Genomic DNA, 19,463 nt, shown 5'->3' on the forward strand with positions numbered 1-19,463 from the left:
GTGGTGTAATCTCGGCTCACTGCAAGCTCCACCTCCTGGGTTCACGCCATTCTCCCGCCTCAACCTCCCGAGTAGCTGGGACTACAGGCTTGCACCACCTACGCCCAGCTAATTTTTTTTTTTTTTGTATTTTTAGTAGAGATGGGGTTTCACTGTATTAGCCAGGATGGTCTCGAACTCCTGACCTTGTGATCCGCCCACCTCGGCCTCCCAAAGTGCTGGGATTACAGGCGTGAGCCACCGCGCCCGGTGCAACTCAGTTTAAACATAATCAAATGCCTGGACTGGTCTTTGTCTAATCTGTTTCTTTTTAAGGCATTGTCCCTTTTTTTCTTTTCTTTTTTTTTTTTTATCTGGAGATAGGGGCTCTGATTCTGAGTCAAGTCAGCGTTGTGTTATGGTGGTGAAAAGGTAAGCTCATAATATCAATGCTCTGCTGAAGAGTTGCTGCCACTGACAACATCATTAGCCTCCTTGTAATAGGACCCAGGGAAGGGATTGGGACTGTGTAGGAACTGTTTTACAGAGTAGGAAAGAAAGAGTGGAACATGCAAGGATATAATAACTTCTTATAGACAAACATGGCTGTGCAAAAGAATCCTCATTCCTGTCCTTAAACAATTAGTGCCATGGGGTTTGCATATCATCTAACTGAAAAGGAGAAATTAGAAAATAGACAACCTAGACATATACTCATATAGGAAGCACTCAGTAAATTTTGGTTGGATTAATTAGATTCAAATAGTACCAGTTCCTTGTGTAAACTTAGTGGAACAAATGGCCAAAGAATTAGAAGCCTGAGGGGGCAGTTCAGCATATTTATTTCGTTGCCAAGGCAACACCAGGTGTCTGTGACCACATGGGAGAATGAAAAGAATGGGCAGCCTAGTGGTTGCTCAGGTGAGCGCAGGTACACAGACCAGGAAGTATCTCTCCTCCTAACCTCTCTTTATGTATGCATGAAGGCTAATTGTTCAAGTCCAGGGGAAACTGGTGAGGTATGTGAAGTTTTTGTTGGGCCTTCAGCTTTCTTCATCCCCCAATATTTTCAGGGTCATAGGACCTTATCTTTCAAATTCTTTTCCCCTATTAAAACAGGAAATTAGCTGGGATCATTTACATTTTGACTAAATAGACTTACAACAATATGCTAACTTTCTATTTTAAACTCTTTAATTTTAGTATAGAAAGAATATTTTTATCTTAATTCATTAAAAGAACTTTTAAGCAGTAGGAGGCAAGCAAGGGTGATGTTGTGGGTAGAGTTTGCACGGGGCCATTCTGCAGTTTCAGGAAATTATACCACACCTGAGAAGAATCTACTTTAATTGTTTGGGAAAGTTCAAGGAGCTGGAGCAAAAGGGGTGAAGAAAATTTTCTTTTGGAGGTGGGAACACAGGTATTTGGTTTCTTATTATTTACACTGTATATTTTATATATAGCATATATATATGCTTATTTCTCGGACGTATTTCACAATAAGATAAGAAAAAAAGTACCAGTAGTAATTTCCTCTTCCCTTAGTGTCCCCTCTTTAAACATCATCTTTACTAGAGTGATAGCCTACAGGTTCCCCGAGGGATTGATTGCCTCACAGCTGCTAAGTATACAGAGGCACCTTTTGGCATTGCTGACTTCTCCTATGCAAAGCCCCGGGCTCCGGAGTCACCTCTGTTTCCTGGCTTTCCGGTAGGACTACCTAACCCTTGTTAAAAAACAAAAAAACAAAAAACACGCCTTTTCCTTTCCTAGCTCTAGTCCTCTGCTTTAAAATTCCCAGGGTTCATTCTTACTGTGTAATATCCTGCCCTGAGTTTTCTTCTTCCTTCCCTATGGTAATCCTGTTGTTCCCTCTAGACAAGTAGTCCTCATCCTCCTGGCCCCCAATTTCCACTGCATCAGAGACACCGGGACTTGGGGTCAGGTCTGGGGAGAAGCAGCAGCTGGACATGTTGCTCAAGCACCTCTCAGATAATGGGGGTGAGGGTAAGAGGGAAAACTGGGGGGTCTCTAGGGGTGTAATACAGGAAAGTCTGCCCTGGAACACAGGGATAGGTTGAGACCATGAAACCTGAGTGTGGGGAGAATCAGATTCAAGACTTTTGTTTCTTAATTTGTGTGTATTGATGATTAGTTTAGCTATTTTCCTGGCCGGAATGCGTGGTACCTGACACTTATTAGATGGCAAAAATTATTTGTTGAATAAATGATCCTGGAATGGTGTGAGGGAAATGCAATATCGACTTTGACTTTAGGTACCAGAAAAGTGAGAGAGGAATCAAATGATTTTCCATGTAAAAGTAAAAATCATATTGATGTGAGCTGCTTATGTAATCATCACGAAGCAATTACCATGAAGCAGTTATATGTAAAATAAAATACTTTCAAATGAACTTTAAGTTCTATTTTGTAACAGTAGTAAATTCTACTAGCGTCAGGTAGGCTGTATCAAGGTGTAGAAAGGGAGGTTACTGGTCATCTAATCTTATTGTTGCTGGTTAAATTCTTCACACAAATTATAGACCAAATTGTCACTTAGCATAGCTTATGGACAGGATGCCCACCACCTTCTATGGGATCCCATTTCTTCTAAAACGTCGTTATATCACACTGAAACCATCCCCCTTCTGGCTTATCCTTGATGTCCCACAAAGCAAGTCTTCAATCTTTATTGCTTGACAGGTCCTCACATGTTTAAAGACAGTTTCTCTGGTCCCCCTTCTTTATTAAATTCTGTGAAACAATAAGGGGCTGTGGTCATAGGCACTAAAGTTCCCCAAGTCATCAAAAAACTTGTTTAGGCTGAGTGTGGTGGCTCACGCCTGTAATCCCAGCACTTCATGAGGCCGAGCCAGGTGGATCACTTGAGGTCAGGAGCTCAAGACCAGCCTGGCCAACACGGTGAAACCCCATCTCTACTAAAAATACAAAAATTAGCCAGGCATGGTGGTGTGCACCTGTAATCACAGCTGCTTGGGAGGCTGAGGCAGGAGAATCACTTGAACTCAGGAGGCGTAGGTTGCAGTGAGCTGAGATCGTGCCACTGCACTCCAGCCTGGGTGACAAAGTGAGACTCCATCTCAAAAACAGAAAAAAAAAAAAAAAAAAAAAAAACTTGTTTAGTCATCTTTATTAAATAGAAGACAGATTTTATCCATAAAGAGCATCAGAGTGTTCATACACTTTTTCCTATACCAGACATTTAGAGCAAGTTATTCTTTTAAATCAGCATTTCTCAGGCCCTGGGAATGGGGCTTAGGAATCCCATTTAATAGTTTGAGAACAATTGTTTCAATTGCTTCACCTGTCCAGGGGAATTAAATATGATTGATGCTAACCTCAGGAGTGGGTCACATCTGGAAAGCAATGTTGAGCCTTTCTGACCTCTCAGTCAATGGCCTTGGAACAACGTTGTCTTTTACTGACTGAATATTAACATTATTCCTCATTAGCTCTCTTATTCTCATTTACAAGCTTTCTTCTCCCTTCTTTTTCTTAAGTCATCGATTTCTCAGTTCTAGTTACATCTCCCTCTGCAGCCCACAACTGGAATTCTTTCAGCCTCCATATCCTCAGCCCTCAAGTTGCCACTCATATGGGTAGTTATTTGCTTCCAACATTCAGGTTTTATGAGACTATTCCTACACTCAGTCCTTTAAATTGCATTGCCTTTCAACCTTTGTTTATTTTTTCTAAAACTTTACTTATATACAAATGTTCAAAATCCATTTATAACCTGTTGCTGCATCTGGTTATTTTCATGGATTATGTTCCCTTTCAATCCTTTGACACATACCTACCTAATATTTTAGTACTTATGATCAAAAACATAGATGGCGTTTTGTATTTTGTTTTGCATTTTTCTTCTGTTTATTTTCCATATCCATATATATGTTCATATGCATAGTTTTAATGACTATGATATTTGTTTATAGCTTTCTCTGATTTTTAAATATTACCTGTTTATTTTAAAAATTGTTAAATATAAACATATTTATTCACTCAAAATATATTTGAATGTCTGATTCTATAGATGCTCGCCCAGAGTTAAGCACTATTAAGATTTAATGTATCTCTGTGTGTGTGTGTGTGTGTGTGTGTGTAGATGAGAGAGACAGAAAATTATTTTAAAGAATGTTTTGTATATAACAAGTCTCCTAAGTGAAAACGCAACAAATGAAAGTCTTTCACTTACTGCAACGTTGTCCAATATGGTAGCCACCAGCACCATGTGGCTATTTACATTTAAGTTAGATAAAATCAATAGTTCTCTTCCTCAGTCACAATAGCCACATTTTAAGTGCTCAAAACCCACATGTGGCTTGTGGCTATTATATTGGATATCATCGCAAAAAGCTTTATTGGACAGTGCTGACTCAGCATTCTAGGCTAAAAAGATACAGAATAAAGTTGCCCTGCTTCTTGCTGAGTTTCATGGGCCCACATTCTGTGCTTTAGCTGTGGAATAGAACAATGGATGTGGACAGTGAGTGTCCCTGAAGGCCGTTGAAGAAATGCATGTAAGTAGGAACTTGGCCTAGTCCTGAGATTTCTATCTAGATTTTAAAGTAAAAACATTTTTAATGGAATAGGATGGGGAAGAAGAAGAAAGTCTTAACTACCAAGGGAATAGAATGAGAGGGGTGTGTAGTTTAGGTCTGATATTTCTGTGCGTGCTATACACCACTACTAGAATCCAAGCTTCGGTGATTTTCCGTCAGTGGTAACCAAAGGCGGCTTTTTCTCTAAGGTTTTAATGTATCTGTATGTAAATGTTTGGGCTGTGGCTTGGTCATTTAGAGCGGGTATATGAGAGATGTGGTAAGGAGTGCAAGAGGAGAGAAACTATGACTTGAAGTAAACGTATGTGTATGCAACACACACACATACGTGCACACTAAGATTTTCTCCAGCGATGTCATAGCTGTTTCAGGAGAACAAGTGTCTTACCACTTACAGCTTCTCCAGTGCCTGATCTGAAATTAGCCTCACTTTCTCCCCAGGGCATCCTTAGTTCCCTGCAGATCTCAAAACTGGTTATACGTCAATACTCTGTGGACCTGGTCAGATGTGCTGCTACATTAATTATAATGCAGATCATGGTTGTGGATTCTGTATGCAGATGTGCATGGAAAGCCTGCAGATGTGCACAAAGAAAAAGCTGTTGAAAGGGCTTAAATACATTGCATTGGTGCCAGGCTTATTTATCACAGGCTAGTTACTGAGAATGCTGATGGATTTACTTCATGACCTGTGTGGTGTAAAGTAGGCAACGAGGAGAGACTAAATTGTGTTGGTAGAAAAAAATATATACATATACCTCCTATCCCACCCCAACTTCCCCCACCAAAAAAAAAAAAAAGAGTAGGTTTATATAAAGTTTTGAAATTTCAAATGATGATTTAAAGGTAAGCAATTTAATTTTACTTTGGAGACTTGCAGTAATTTTATTTATTTATTTATTTATTTATTTATTTATTTATTTATTTATTTATTTTTCTTTGAGACAGGGTCTCACTCTGTCTCCCAGGCTGGAGTGCAGTGGTGTGATCCCGCCTCACTGCAACTTCTGCCTCCTGGGTTCAAGTGATTCTCCTGCCTCAGCCTCCCGAGTATCTGGGATTACAGGCATGTGCCACTATACCCGGCTAATTTTTGGATTTTTAGTAGAGCCAGGGTTTCACTATGTCGGCCAGGGTGGTCTCGAACCCCTGACCTCAAGTGATCCACCTGCTTCAGCCTCCCAAAGTGCTGGGATTACAGGAGGCGTGAGCCACCACACCCAGCCTTTTTTTTTTTTTTTTTTTGACTTGCAGTAATTTTAAAAACTGAGATTTAGAATGATAACCTGGTGTCTTAGTTGCTGGCAATATTGGAGAATCACACAAACTCATTATTGCCTTGGTATATGGTATTGACCACGAGAGGCTATTATAGTAACCATTAATTTTTTAAATTATAAAATACTTCAAACATATTCAAATGTAGAAAAAATAGTACAATGAACTACCATATATCCATCACCTAGATTCAGTAATTGTCAAGATTGTATCCTATTTACTTATTCATTCTTTTTCCCATTTTAAAAAATCTGTTGTAGTATATTAAAGCATATCTCAGACATTATAAATATTTTAATAAACATCTTCAAAAATATGGACAAATATGCCATTTGCACCCAATAAAATAAATGATATATTTTTAGTATTTAATCCATAACCAAATTTATTTGACTATCTCAAAAATGTCTTTAGAATTAGTTTGAGTCAGGTCCAAACAAGGTCCATACAACAGAGTTGTCTTAAGACTTTTTTTCTTTTTTAGACAATTCAGTGACATTAATAAACTTCTAGAGTTGGGCAACTATCATCATAATCCAGTTTCAGAACATTACCATTACCCTTCAAAATTTCCTCCAGCCCATTTTCAGTCAATCCCTGCTCCCACTTTCAGCCTCAGGCAGCCACTGATCTTCTTTCTATTTGTATAAATTTTACGTTCTGGACATTTCATAGATTATGTCTTTTAAAATCTAGCATGGTTTCCTCCTCTCTTCCCACTTCCTCCTGCCATGTACTTATTGTTCTGTAGAATGCCCTGTTTTCTGAACTTTACTGTTCACTTCTTTCTGGTGTCATTTAACTTGTTCCTTTATCCCCTTCTCCTCCACATTTGTTTTAAATGGAGTTAGGTACAGAAGAGCACCATCCAATAAAACTTTTGCAATGATGGAAATGTTCTGTATACGCACTATCTAATGACTACATGTGGCTTTTGGGTACTTGAAATGTGGCTATTGTGATGAAGAAGCTGATTTTTTTATTTTACTTTTTAAATTTAAGTATCTACATGGGCCATAGTAACTGTTAGATACTGAAGCCCCTACAGGCTTAATCAGAATTAGGCCCAATGTTTTTGGGCGTGAATATTTCATAGATTCACATCAGGAGGCATGTAATGTTTGCTTTTCCTACTTCCAGGGATCTAATGTTGAAGTGGTAACAGCTTGATCTCCATTGTAACAATTCCCCATCAACATTTTACAATGGAATATTATTCGGCCTTAAAAAGAAGCAAATTCTGACACATGCTACAACATAGATGAACCTTGAGTACATTTTGCTGTATGAAATAGGTCATCTCAAAAGTACAAATACTGTATGATTCCCCTTACATTAAGTACCTGGAGCAGTCAAATTTATAGAGACAGAAAGTGGAATAGTGATTGCCAGGGTTGGTAGGGGGAGAATCGGGAGTTATTGTTTAATGGGTGAGTTTCAATTTTGCAAGAGAAAAGAGTTTGTGGACGGCTGCCATTGAACTGTATGCTTAAAAATACATAAGGTGGTAAGTTTTATTTTATGTATTTTTTTTTTTTTTTTTGAGACGGAGTCTCGCTCTGTCGCCCAGGCTGGAGTGCAGTGGCGCAGTCTCGGCTCACTGCAAGCTCCGCCTCCCGGGTTCACGCCATTCTCCTGCCTCAGCCTCTCCGAGTAGCTGGGACTACAGGCGCCCGCCACCGCGCCCGGCTAATTTTTTGTATTTTTAGTAGAGACGGGGTTTCACCGTGGTCTCGATTTCCTGACCTCGTGATCCGCCCGCCTCGGCCTCCCAAAGTGCTGGGATTACAAGCGTGAGCCACCGTGCCCGGCATTTTATGCATATTTTACCACATAAAAAAGTAGTTCCATAAAGTTTCATGTGGGCAAAAGCCTGATTGGAGTACATTTAAGTGAGAATGGAAGGAGTAGAATTGGAGAATATAAATATAGGCAATTATTTGAAAACTTCAAATATATACAAAGTCAGCAAAAAGTATTTTAAAATCCACTTATATGCTACTTAAAGATAAGCATATACTTTAAAGTTATTTTATATGTTTTCCACATGTATGTGTATATTATTGAAGAAATTTACATCATTTAAAAAATCCATAGGGAGTCTTTCCCCCTCTTCATTATCCTGAGACACCTTAAATGTGTTTAAATCACACTTATCTTTGAATGCCATATCTAGAAGAATCATACAGAGGATCTAGATTAAACTAGAGGAGGACACAGGGTCCAGAGGTTGTGTTTACTCAAGGTAAGTAGTGGTAGACCTGGCAGAATGCCTATCCAATTTGATGTTCTTATCACTGCACCCAGCTGCTTCTAGTAACCCTCTTGCTAACTCGTTCTACCTCTTGCTTTCCCTGTATCTTTCAGTGTCCTCATTATTCATCTAACTACCAGGCTTAAAATATGGAAATAGTCATTAATTTCTATTCTCCCTTCTTCTTCTGTCTCACATCTAATAACTTAAGTCCTGTGGAAGTTTTCTTTGTAGCATCTATCACACCTTCCTCTATTTCTTCGTTTTAGTGATGCTACAATTGATCAGTGGGTTCAAGTGTTGATAGCCTTACCTTCATTGTTCAGTTCCATATCAACTTTTTATCTAATAATAGTTTGATCTAATATCTAATAATAGTTTGATAATATTACTCTTATCCTAATTCAGAGCCTTATTGTTTCTTGCTCATCCTCCTGAGCTTTTTGCTTTTCTCTCCATGTGTACTACTGCTTGGTTTGTCTTCTTAATCTATCCTTTTAATCCTGTTTGTGTCTTACTCAAAAACTTCTCCATGGCCTTCCCACAGAAGTCACAGTTTGGTAGTATGTGACCTGCAAACTTATTTTGAGTTACTGGCAAAGTGCTTTTTTTTTTCCTTTTTAATTAAATGCTTTGGGGCAAGGCATGACCTCACCCCAGGCTGCATGGTATCCCATTGCTTTTTTTTAAACTTTCTTTTCTTTTCTTTCTGACAGGGTCTCACTCTGCCATGTAGGCTGGAATGCAGTGGCACAATCATGGCTTGGTGCAGCCTCAAACTCCTAGTCTCAAGTGCTCATCCCTCCTCAGCCTCCTGAGTAGCTGGGACTACTGGTGTGTGCTACCACACCTGGATAATTTTTCATTGTTTGTAGAGACAGGGTCTCGCTGTGTTGCTCAGGCTGGTCTCGAACTCCTGGCCTCAAGTGATCCTCCGTCCTTGGCCTCCGAAAGTGCTGGGATTGCAGCCACCACACCCAGCCTCTATTACATTTATCTAGCTCGGTCACTCCAGTCATTTACACTTCCTGTTTGTTCCTGTATCCATTTGAGTTGGCCATCTTTCCTGATATGTAGCATGGTGTTCAATGCACCAAATAATGTCTGCACTCTATTTTCCCAACTTTGTTTCCTCCCCTGTAGGAAGGCTTTTTTCTTTCCTTATCCTACCTCTCCTTTTCTCACCTCTTACCCTCATCCCAACACCTTGCAATCAGCTTATCAGACACCTTATGACCAGTTTCTGGCTCCATGTGTTAAATGAATGGATGGATGAGTTTTTCTGGCACTAGTTAGGCTCATATAATATCTGTCTTCGAGGAACTCATAGACTATGCAAAAGATTGGTGTGTAAACAGCTAATTTTGATAGCAGATAAAAAAGGGTAGTTGTGAAGAGAGGTGAATTCTGCTTGGAAGGTATGAAAGGCAAATTCTGCTTGGGAGGGCCACATCTTCTAGCTTTCCCTAACTGCTCCAAATCATTGACTTCTTTCTTTGTTCTTTGACCGTACCATTTCTTAACATATACACACACACTTTTTTTCGTTCTTTATATTTCCCAAATTAGATGCCAGTCTTCTTGAGAACAGTAATCACATTTGTATTTTATTTACCTATATCCTTCCCTGCTTATGATAGGTTCTCAAGTTTTTGTTTAAAGTCTATCAGTCAAAGTTTTTTTACCTATCATATTGTTTTAAGCACAAAGGGCTTATTGGACAGATAATGGAGACTCACAGAAATGAGTCTGTGAGGCCCAAGGAACAGGCTTAGAAAATGGGCAGGAACCACGAGGGCCCTAGACACTAGGCAGCCTTAACAATCTGGCCAGCCAGCTGCTGTGTCTGTGGATACTGCCATCCTCATGCATTCCTCCATCAATCAGTCCTATCTGAGCCTTTGTCTTTGGGTCATTCTTCCAAACTCCAGAGTTCTAAGCAGCTCTGCCCTTCAGGGAGTACAGAAACAAAGGATCTGTCCCTTTTGGTCCCGTAGAGCAAAGCCTCTCACAAGACTATACACAAAATGGATTCCTCTAAATAGGAAGAGGATTTTATATTGGGCAACTTCCACCACACGCCACCCCCAGAGGGAAACAACAACAAAATACCCACTACTAATGAATAAAGAGTGTATGTAACCCCCGCTTTGGGAAATCTGGCAGAGAAGTGATTTATGGCAAGGATTCTTGGGCATGTGGAGTGGTAGGGAGAAGAAGGTCAGTGGTGAAGGCTTTGAGAATTTAGGGCAGACAACAGTAAGGAGCAGAGAGAATGTGTGCTAACACAGCAGAAGCAGAAAACTGTCCAGGTCAGACGAGGATCCCAAGGACAATCTTCATCATTTTATTTAGGGCTGGTTCAATCAGTAGCATTTTTGGCAGCTCATTAGGAGGTAAAAGTTGACTCATCAATTTGGAGAGGGTAGAATGGTTAACAATTAAAATATAAAAGAGTCTATAGTAGAAAGCCTTCCTCCACCTCTGCCCCCATACTAAAATTCTCCTTCTTAACAGGTAGTCATTGTTATGTTTCCTGTGTATCCTAGAGATTTTTTAAAAATGCATTAAGAACCAATTTGATTATATGTTCTTTCCCCTTTTAGTGCACAAATGGTAACATTCTGTTTCCCTGTTCTGTACACTACTTTTTTCATATAGTGTACATTGGAGAGATTTCTACCTCAGTACCTAAAGAGCTTTCTCATTTTTTTTTTACAGTTACGTAGTATTTCATGTATGGATGTAATATAATCAGTTGAGTCCCCTATTGGTGATCATTTAGGTTGGTTTTGGTCTTTTCCTATTATAATTACGCTGTAGTGAATAATGAACATTTATCATTTCATGTGCCTGAATATATGCATTGGATAATTTCTAGAAGTAGACTTGCTAGATCAAAGACTTTTCCATTTTTAATTTTATAGATAATGTCAAAACATCCTCCACAAGGGCTTAACAACTTAAGGACAAAATGTCCTCCACAAGGGCTTAACAAGCCCCAATAGCAATTTATGAGAATGCCAGTTTGCTTAAGACTGAGGATGACTTTTAAAGATTGAGCCTTGAAAGACTATATTTTCAGAGATCATTTCTTAGTTCATTACTAGAAAAGTTTCTCTGAGCATGTAAAGCACCAGAACTAGCTGAGAAAGAAATCAAGAAGGCAATTCCATTTACAATAGCTAAAAACAAAACAAAACAAAAGCAGGAATAAATTTAACCAAGGTGGTGAAAGACCTCTACAGGGAAAAGTACAAAACACTGATGAAAGAAATGGATGAGGATATAAACAAGTGGAAAGACATCCCACGGTTATGGATTGGAAGAATTAATATAATTAAAATAACCATACTGCCTAAAGAAATCTTCAGATTCAATGCAATCCGTATCAAAATAGCAATGTCATTTTTTCACGGAAATAGAAAAAAATATCCTAAAATTCATATGGAACCAGAAAAGAGCCTGAATAGCCAAAGCAATCCTGAGGAAAAAAGAACAAAGCTGGAGCCATCACACTACCTGACTCAAAAATATATTGCAAAGCTCTGTTAACCAAAACAGCATGGTATTGGTATAAAAACAGACATATACACCAATGTAACAGAATAGAGAATCCAGAAATAAATCCACGTCTTTATAACCAACTAATTTTTGACAAGGGTGCCAGGAACATACACTGGGGAAAGGACACCCTCTTCAATAAATGGTACTAAGAAAATTGGATATCCACATGCAGAAGAATCAAACTGGACCCCTGTTTCTTATTATATACAAAAGTCAACTCAAGATGGATTAAAGACTTAAACATAAGGCCTAAAACTATAAAACTACTAGAAGAAAACATAGAGCAAACACCTCAGGACATTGGTCTAGGCAAAGATTTTATAGCTAAGACTTCAAAAGCGCAGACAACTAAAACATGGACAAATAGAACTATATTAAACTATTATGAAAAGCTTCTGCCTAGCAACAGAAACAATCAACAGTGAAGAGACAACCTGTTGGATGGGATAAAATATTTGCAAACTATGCATCTGAGAAGAGACTAATGTCCACACATACAAGGAACTCAAACAACTCAGTAGTAAAAACCAAAAACCATATAATCCCCATTGAAAAGTGGGCCAAGGACATGAATAGACATTTCCCAAAAGAAGTCATACAAATGTCCAACAGGTACATGAAAAAATGCTCAACATCATTAATCATCAGGGAAATGCAAATGAAAACCACAATGAGATATCATCTTACCCAGTTAGAATGGCTGTTATTAAAAAGACAAGGGCTGGACGCAGTGGTTCATGCCTGTAATCCCAGCACTTTGGGAGGCCAAGGCGGGTGGATCACGACGTCAGGAAATCGAGACCATCCTGGCTAACTTGGTGAAATCCCGTCTCTACTAAAAATACAAAAATTAGCCAGGCATGGTGGCGGACGCCTGTAGTCCCAGCTACTTGGGAGGCTGAGGCAGGAGAATGGCGTGAACCCAGGGGGCGGAGCTTGCAGGAGTCGAGACTGAGCCACTGCACTCCAGCCTGGGCCACAGAGCGAGACTCCGCCTCAAAAAAAAAAAAAAAAAAGACAAAAAAATAACAGATGCTGGTGAGGATGCAAAGAAGAGGGAACTCTTATAGATGATTGGTGGGAATATGTTAGTACAACCACTATGGGAAACAGTGTGGCAATTTCTCAAACAAACAAACAAACAAAAAACTAAAAGTAGAACTACCATAAAATCCAGAAATTCTACTACTGGGCATTTTTTTTTTTTTTTTTTTTTTTTTTTTTCCCAGGCTGGAGTGCAGTGACACGATCTCGGCTCACTGCAGGCTCCGCCCCCCGGGGTTCACGCCATTCTCCTGCCTCAGCCTCCCGAGTACCTGGGACTACAGGCACCCGCCACCTCGCCTGGCTAATTTTTTGTATTTTTAGTAGAGACGGGGTTTCACTGTGTTAGCCAGGATGGTCTCACTACTGGGCATTTATCCAAAGGAAATGAAATCACTATATCAAAGGAATACCTGCACTTGCATGTTTATTGCTGCACTATTTATAATAGCAAAGATATGGAATCAATCTAAATGTCCATCAAAGGATGAATAGACAAAGAAAATGTGCTATATGTACACAATGGAATACTATTTGATCATAGAAAAAAAAGTCATGTCATTTGCCGCAGCATGGATGGATCTAGAGGTCATGATGTTAAGTGAAATAAGCCAGGTACTGAAAGACAAGTATCACACATTCTCACTCATATGTGGGAGCTAATAAAATCAATCTCATGGATATAAAGAGTAGAATGGGCTGGGCACGGGGGCTCATGCCTGTAATCTGAGCCCTTTGGGAGGCCAAGGCAGGTGGATCACCTAGGGTTGGGAGTTCGAGACCAGCCTGACCAGCATAGAGAAACCCCGTCTCTACCAAAAATACAAAATTAGTCAGGCATGGTGGCGCATGCCTGGAATCCCAGCTACTTGGGAGGCTGAGGCAGAAGAATCACTTGAATCCATGAGGTGGAGGTTGCAGTGAGCCGAGATCATGCCATTGCACTCCAGCCTGGGCAACAAGAGAGAAACTCCATCAAAAAAAAAAAAAATAAAAGAGTAGAATGATAGATACCAGAGGATGGGAAGGGTGGGGATGAAGAGAGGTTGGTTAATGGGTACAAATATACAGTTAGATAGAAAGAATACGTTGTAATGTTTGATAACAGAGTAGGGTGACTGTAGTTAACGACAATGTTTTGTATATTTCAAAATAGCTATAAAGAGGACTTGAAATGTTCCCAGAACATAGAAATGGTAAATACTTGAGGTAATGGATTCAAATACCCTGACTTGATCATTACACATTCTATGCATGTGACAAAATATCGCATGTGCTACATAAATATGTACAAATACTATGTATCAACAAAAAATAATTTAAAAGTTTGTTTTTTTTTTAATTATACTTTAGGTTTTAGGGTACATGTGCACAATGTGCGGGTTTGTTACCTATGTACCCATGTGCCATGTTGATTTCCTGCACCCATTAACTCGTCATTTAGCATTAGGTATATCTCCTAATGCTGTCCCTCCCCCCTCCCCAAACCCCACAACAGTCCCCGGAGTGTGATGTTACCCTTCCTGTTTTTTAAAAGATTCAGCCTTGACGTTTATGAATAGGAAAAGGAGCTGGGGAAGAATTACTTTTCACTTTATTTCCATTCTGTGTCTCTGAGGGAGGCACCAGGTAAGGAGAGATGAGCTATTGGGTGGTGAACTTGAAATGAGGGTGTAGCTACATTTAGAAAAGTAGCTTCATATTGAAGAAGCAGAGACTTTCCCTCCCACATCCTTAAGTGCCAAACCCTTAGTCAAATTGTAGTGAAGGTTTTCTACCATGCATCTTCAAGCTAGTTTTCTCACTCTCTAACCTCCTTGCAGTCTAAGTACTTCATTTATAAACAATACATTTAAAATTAATGTTATTTATAGTTTCTCTGCTTTGCTGACATCCTTGCAACTCTTTCTAATGAAGATTTTGAGAAAATACTATGCTATTATCCCTCTAGAAAGTCAGAAGGAAAGCAATGGACTGATTCCCAGTAGCTGAAATAAAATGATTTTCATCTTTCAGGCCCACTTTAGTTTGGGGTTCATCTCAGGTAGGTATATCTCGACAAAATAAAAATTTAATAAAGGGTCAAGTTTTTACTCTAAAATTTTTCTTCTGATGATTTAAAAAACTATTTCAGGCAATAGTACTATTCCCACCAATAGTACTATTCCCCACACTTTATTATTTTATTAGTTTCATGTTTCAATTTTAACCTTCAGTTATAATTCCTTTGGTTTCAAGAGAAACATTTCCCATAAACTTCCAGAACTCTAGTGTTTGAATTTTTCTTGAACACCTTTTCTTACTATGATCTTCTTGAACTTACTCTGACTTAGATGATGACTAGATACACACTGTTTATGGTCTTACACACACACACACACACACACACACACACACACATACACACACACCCACAGAGTTAGATAATATAATTTTAGTTATGTGAATTTTTTTTTTTTTTTTTGAGACAGTGTCTCACTTTGCCACCCAGGCTGGAGTGCAGTGGCGTGATCTCGGCTCACTGCAAGCTCCGCCCTCCGAGTTCAAGAGATTCTCTTGCCTCAGCCTCCTGAGTAGTTGGGATTACAGGTGCCTGCCACTGCCCCCGGCTAATTTTTGTATTTTTAGTAGAGATGGGGTTTCACCATATTGTCCAGGCTGGTCTTGAACTCCTGACCTTGTGATCCCCCCGCCTCTGCCTCTCAAAGTGCTGGGATTATAGGCGTGAGCCACTGTGCCCGGCCTCAACTATGTAAAATTTTTACATAGTAAAATTTTTTTAGATATACAGCTCTGAGTTTCGACAAATGTACATAGCCATGTAACTACCACCACAATCAATATATAGGATATTTTTATCACCTCCAAAAATCCCCTTATGCCTTTTTGTAGTCAATCCCTTCTCCCTGCTTTCAACCCCTGGTCTATTTATTGTTTCTAAATGTTTCGTCTTTTCCAGAATAACAAATAAGTGAGATCATTCAATATGTGGTCTGTGAGTTTAGCTTCTTTCACTTAGCATGAATGTTTTAAGATTCATCCAAGTTGTAGCATGTGTCAGTTTTTTCTTGCTCAGTGGTATTCCATTGTATGAATGTACCAAGGCTATTATTTTTAGTGTGTGATTCTGAAGAGTGATTTGAGTATATTGGTAAGGCTTGAGTGTATAGATCAGTAATTTCAATTAATCCATGGTCAAACCCATGTTTGACCTATGAAAGTTTAGTAGTACATTCTGGCACAGGGGTTTTAAATTTTCTTTAGGACTAGGCCATGTAGAAGACATCACTTTAGCTATATCTGGAGGCATGAGGAAGGAGAATGCCATGATCCACAAGAGAATGTTACAGAATAATATGTGACCATAACCACAAAACTTGGTTTCTCGATGAACTTGTCTTACTCTTTTCTATGTTATCTTTCCTCTCCAGTGCCACTGTGGGCCTTTGACAGTTATTTGTTGAGTAAGCAGAATCATCCCAAAATGCAATCAGATTGTGGCTTTAACATATCTTGCTCCTAAAGCATAGTGCCTTTAAAACCACTGTGTACTTTATTGGATTGTGTGTTCTCCATGCCACCACCTCCCACCACCAACAAATAGCTGTAAAGAAAGGGCTAGCCTCTTACATTAGCATTTTCTTCTTTTCATCACCAAATGCTAAAGATCCTTTTTATTCTTCACCTCTTTTCCCACCATGGGACCCTGTATATTGCAATATTTTACCTATCATATAGCATTTATTAACTAAATAATCTCCTCATTTGGAAAATCAGTCAAGGATATCTTGCTAGCTAGCTGTCTGTGTAGCTATCTATGTATCTGATATTAAGAGCTTCCAGGCAGGGCATGGTGACTCATGCCTGTAATCCCAGCACTTTGGGAGGCCGAGGCAGGCGGATCACCTGAGGTCAGGAGTTCAAGACCAGCCTGGCCAAAATGGTGAAATCCCATCTCTACTAAAAATACAAAATTAGCCAGGCTTGGTGGACGCCTGTAATCCCAACTACTCGGGAGGCTGAGGCAGGAGAATCACTTGAACCCCAGAGGCGGAGGTTGCAGTGAGCCGTGATAGCGCCACTGTATTCCAGCCTGGGCGAGAAAGAGAGACTCCATCTCAAAAAAAAAAAAAAAAAAAAAAAAAGCTTCCGATTAGCAAGAGATAACCATTGTAAATGCATGGAGTAGACATAATTCTATCAATAGAAAAAAAAACTTATGTTTTAGTTAACCTCATTAAAGGAACATCTGCAACTGGTTTTAGGCTTTTTAGAAATATTAGTAATAGCTTGAAGTGCCTCAAGCTATTCCTAATATTTCTAATATTAGTAATTGCACATCCCTAAAGGTCTAAACACTTCAAGTTTGAAATTACTGTATTTTCTTTTGTCAGGAATGCCTGATCTAAATATTAGCCAAATGCTATGAGAATCTTGACTTATGACTTCCTTGACTTGTGGCTTCCTTAAGGCCGTAGGAATTTAAAATACTTCAGGACAGACTTTGGCTTTATGTTTCAGCTCTCAGCAGCAGCGTTAACATTGAACCATAATTGTCTGTGCAAATCTAGGTTGAGCCTATGAACAAGCAAAAAATACTACATCAGACTGTACTTTTCTATTGTTAATGTCAGACAACTCAACTCAAGCTAAGTTACAAAAAAAAAAAAAAAAAAAGGAAACTTACTGATTCACATAACTTCAAAGGCCAGCTTGGCTTCAGGCATTACTTGATTGGAGCTCAAGTGTTGTTCACTGAGCCTAGTTCTTCCTTCTTTGTCTCTCACCTCTGACTTCTGCTGTTTGTGTTCTGTTCTCAGGCGGGGACTTCTCTGTGGTTCTAGGATGGCTGAAGCAGCTCCTGTCTGCATCTTTTCAGGTTTAAGTCTAGTGGAAAAGAGAGAGGCTTTTCCCCAAGATTCCCAACAGGAATTCCATTGACTCTCATTGGCTCTGTGGTCCACAGAGATATGTGGTCATCTTGTACAAGGGAGTAGTATGTCCAGGGAAATGATGGACTGATTGTTTAGGCTCAGGCCAATAAACCCAGGTCTGAAGCTCTATCCAAAGCATATGGACTGATAACTGGAGAGGGACAACTTTTGATATTGTTATCCAAGGTAGATGGATGATAGCCCAGTACCAACTGTCTAGACACTAGCATTTAACCCGTGCTTGTTATTTTCTATTTGCTAGGCCATGTGCTAGATACTATCACAAATGTAGTTTCCTTTAATTTTATTCCCACATTGTCTGTTTGAGATAGTTTCTTCTCTCTCTGTTTTACAATTGAGGAGATTATCTGAGAGGTTAAGTCACTGCCTAATTTCATTTCAGTGGTAATTGCTGGGACCAGGATTCTAACTAAAGTCTTTCTGAATCCAAATGTGGCATATTTCCCATCACCTCCTCTCTGATGTTCAAAAAATACTCTGAATGACAGTTGCAGAATCACTAGAAAATGATTGTAACCTCTCTAAGTTAAATTATTTTGAAACACTCATCTGGATGTGTTTGAAAAATAATGTTACATTATTTTAAGCTTATTCTTTGTGTAGGTTCGTATGGGGTACATTCATTCATTCATTCAATAAATATTTGTTGAGTGCCTATATATGAGTCAGGTACCACCCTTGGAACTAAGGATAAAGCAGTGAACAAAACAAGTCTATTTCAAGGAGCTTACATTCTAGTATAGACAAAATACATGAAGAGGTATATAATATCGGGTGATCATGAGATTTCCCTTTACTTTAGATTACTGAAGGGGCTCAAGCCCTCATAGGTATTTGCTGCTGTAGGCAGAACTGTGAAATTTCATCCACAGTTTGCCTAATCACGACTCTGATGAAACTACTTACTGAGGGCCAAACTCAGATCAGGGCCAGAAACAAGGTAGAGAACTAAATAAAGAAACTATATCAGTCAAACTGTAAAGAAAGCTAAATGAATTAAACACTCATTAATACTCAAAGTACATTTTCCTCAATTTTCTGGATTGTTTTTAAAGAGTTCTTCTCTACTTTCCCCTCAGCCATTACCCCTTCCCTCCCTATACAAAGAATTATAGGCTTATTAGAGCAGTGGTTCTCAAAGAGTGGTCTGCAGACATCTGTGGGTCCCCTTTCAAGAGATCCAGGAGGTTAAAACCATTTTCTTGTCTTTGTTTTCTTTTTCTTCTTTTTTTTTTTTTTTTTTGACGGAATCTCACTCTGTCACCCAGGCTAAATTACAGTGGCACAATCACGGCTCACTGAAGGCTCAACCTCCTAGGCTCAAGCCATCCTTCCGCCTTTAGACTCCCAAGTAGCTGGGACTACAGGTGTGCACTACTATGCCTGGCTAATTTTTTGTATTTTTTTTTGTAGAAATGGGGTTTTGCCATGTTGCCCAGGCTGGTCTCGAACTCCTGAGCTCAAGCAATCCACCCCCTTGGCCTCCCTCCCAAAGTGCTAGGATTACAAGCATGAGCCACTTGCCTGGCTAAAACCATTTTCATAATAAGACAAGATGTTATCTACCTTTTTCACTGTGTTGACATTTGCCGTGATGGTGCAAAAGCAATGGTAGATGAAACTGCTCATGTTTTAGAGTGAATCAATACAGATGGCACAAAACTGTGCTAGTTGTTGTTGTATTTCTGCTTGCAGTAGAAAAAGAAGCCAGGTGTAGTGGTGCCTGTAACCCCAGCTACTTGGGAGGCTGAAGCAGGAGGATAGCTTGAGCCAAGAGTTCAAGACCAGCCTGGGCAGCATAAC

At 39.3% G+C, this 19,463-nt stretch overlaps 1 protein-coding gene across 1 annotated transcript in view; it reads left to right on the forward strand.

Moving 5' to 3' along the window:
- The first annotated feature begins 915 nt into the window (after positions 1–915).
- WDR41 (WD repeat domain 41) overlaps positions 916–19,463 on the forward strand; it is a 185,396-nt gene continuing 166,848 nt past the window's right edge. Inside the window, exon 1 of the mRNA XM_058440779.1 lies at positions 916–998. Coding sequence (XP_058296762.1) covers positions 960–998 — 39 coding nt within the window. The 5' untranslated portion in view covers positions 916–959. The remainder of the gene's footprint in view (positions 999–19,463) is intronic.

This window comes from Hylobates moloch, unplaced genomic scaffold (genome assembly GCF_009828535.3).
Source record: "Hylobates moloch isolate HMO894 unplaced genomic scaffold, HMol_V3 SCAFFOLD_6, whole genome shotgun sequence".
Lineage (NCBI taxonomy): Eukaryota > Metazoa > Chordata > Mammalia > Primates > Hylobatidae > Hylobates > Hylobates moloch.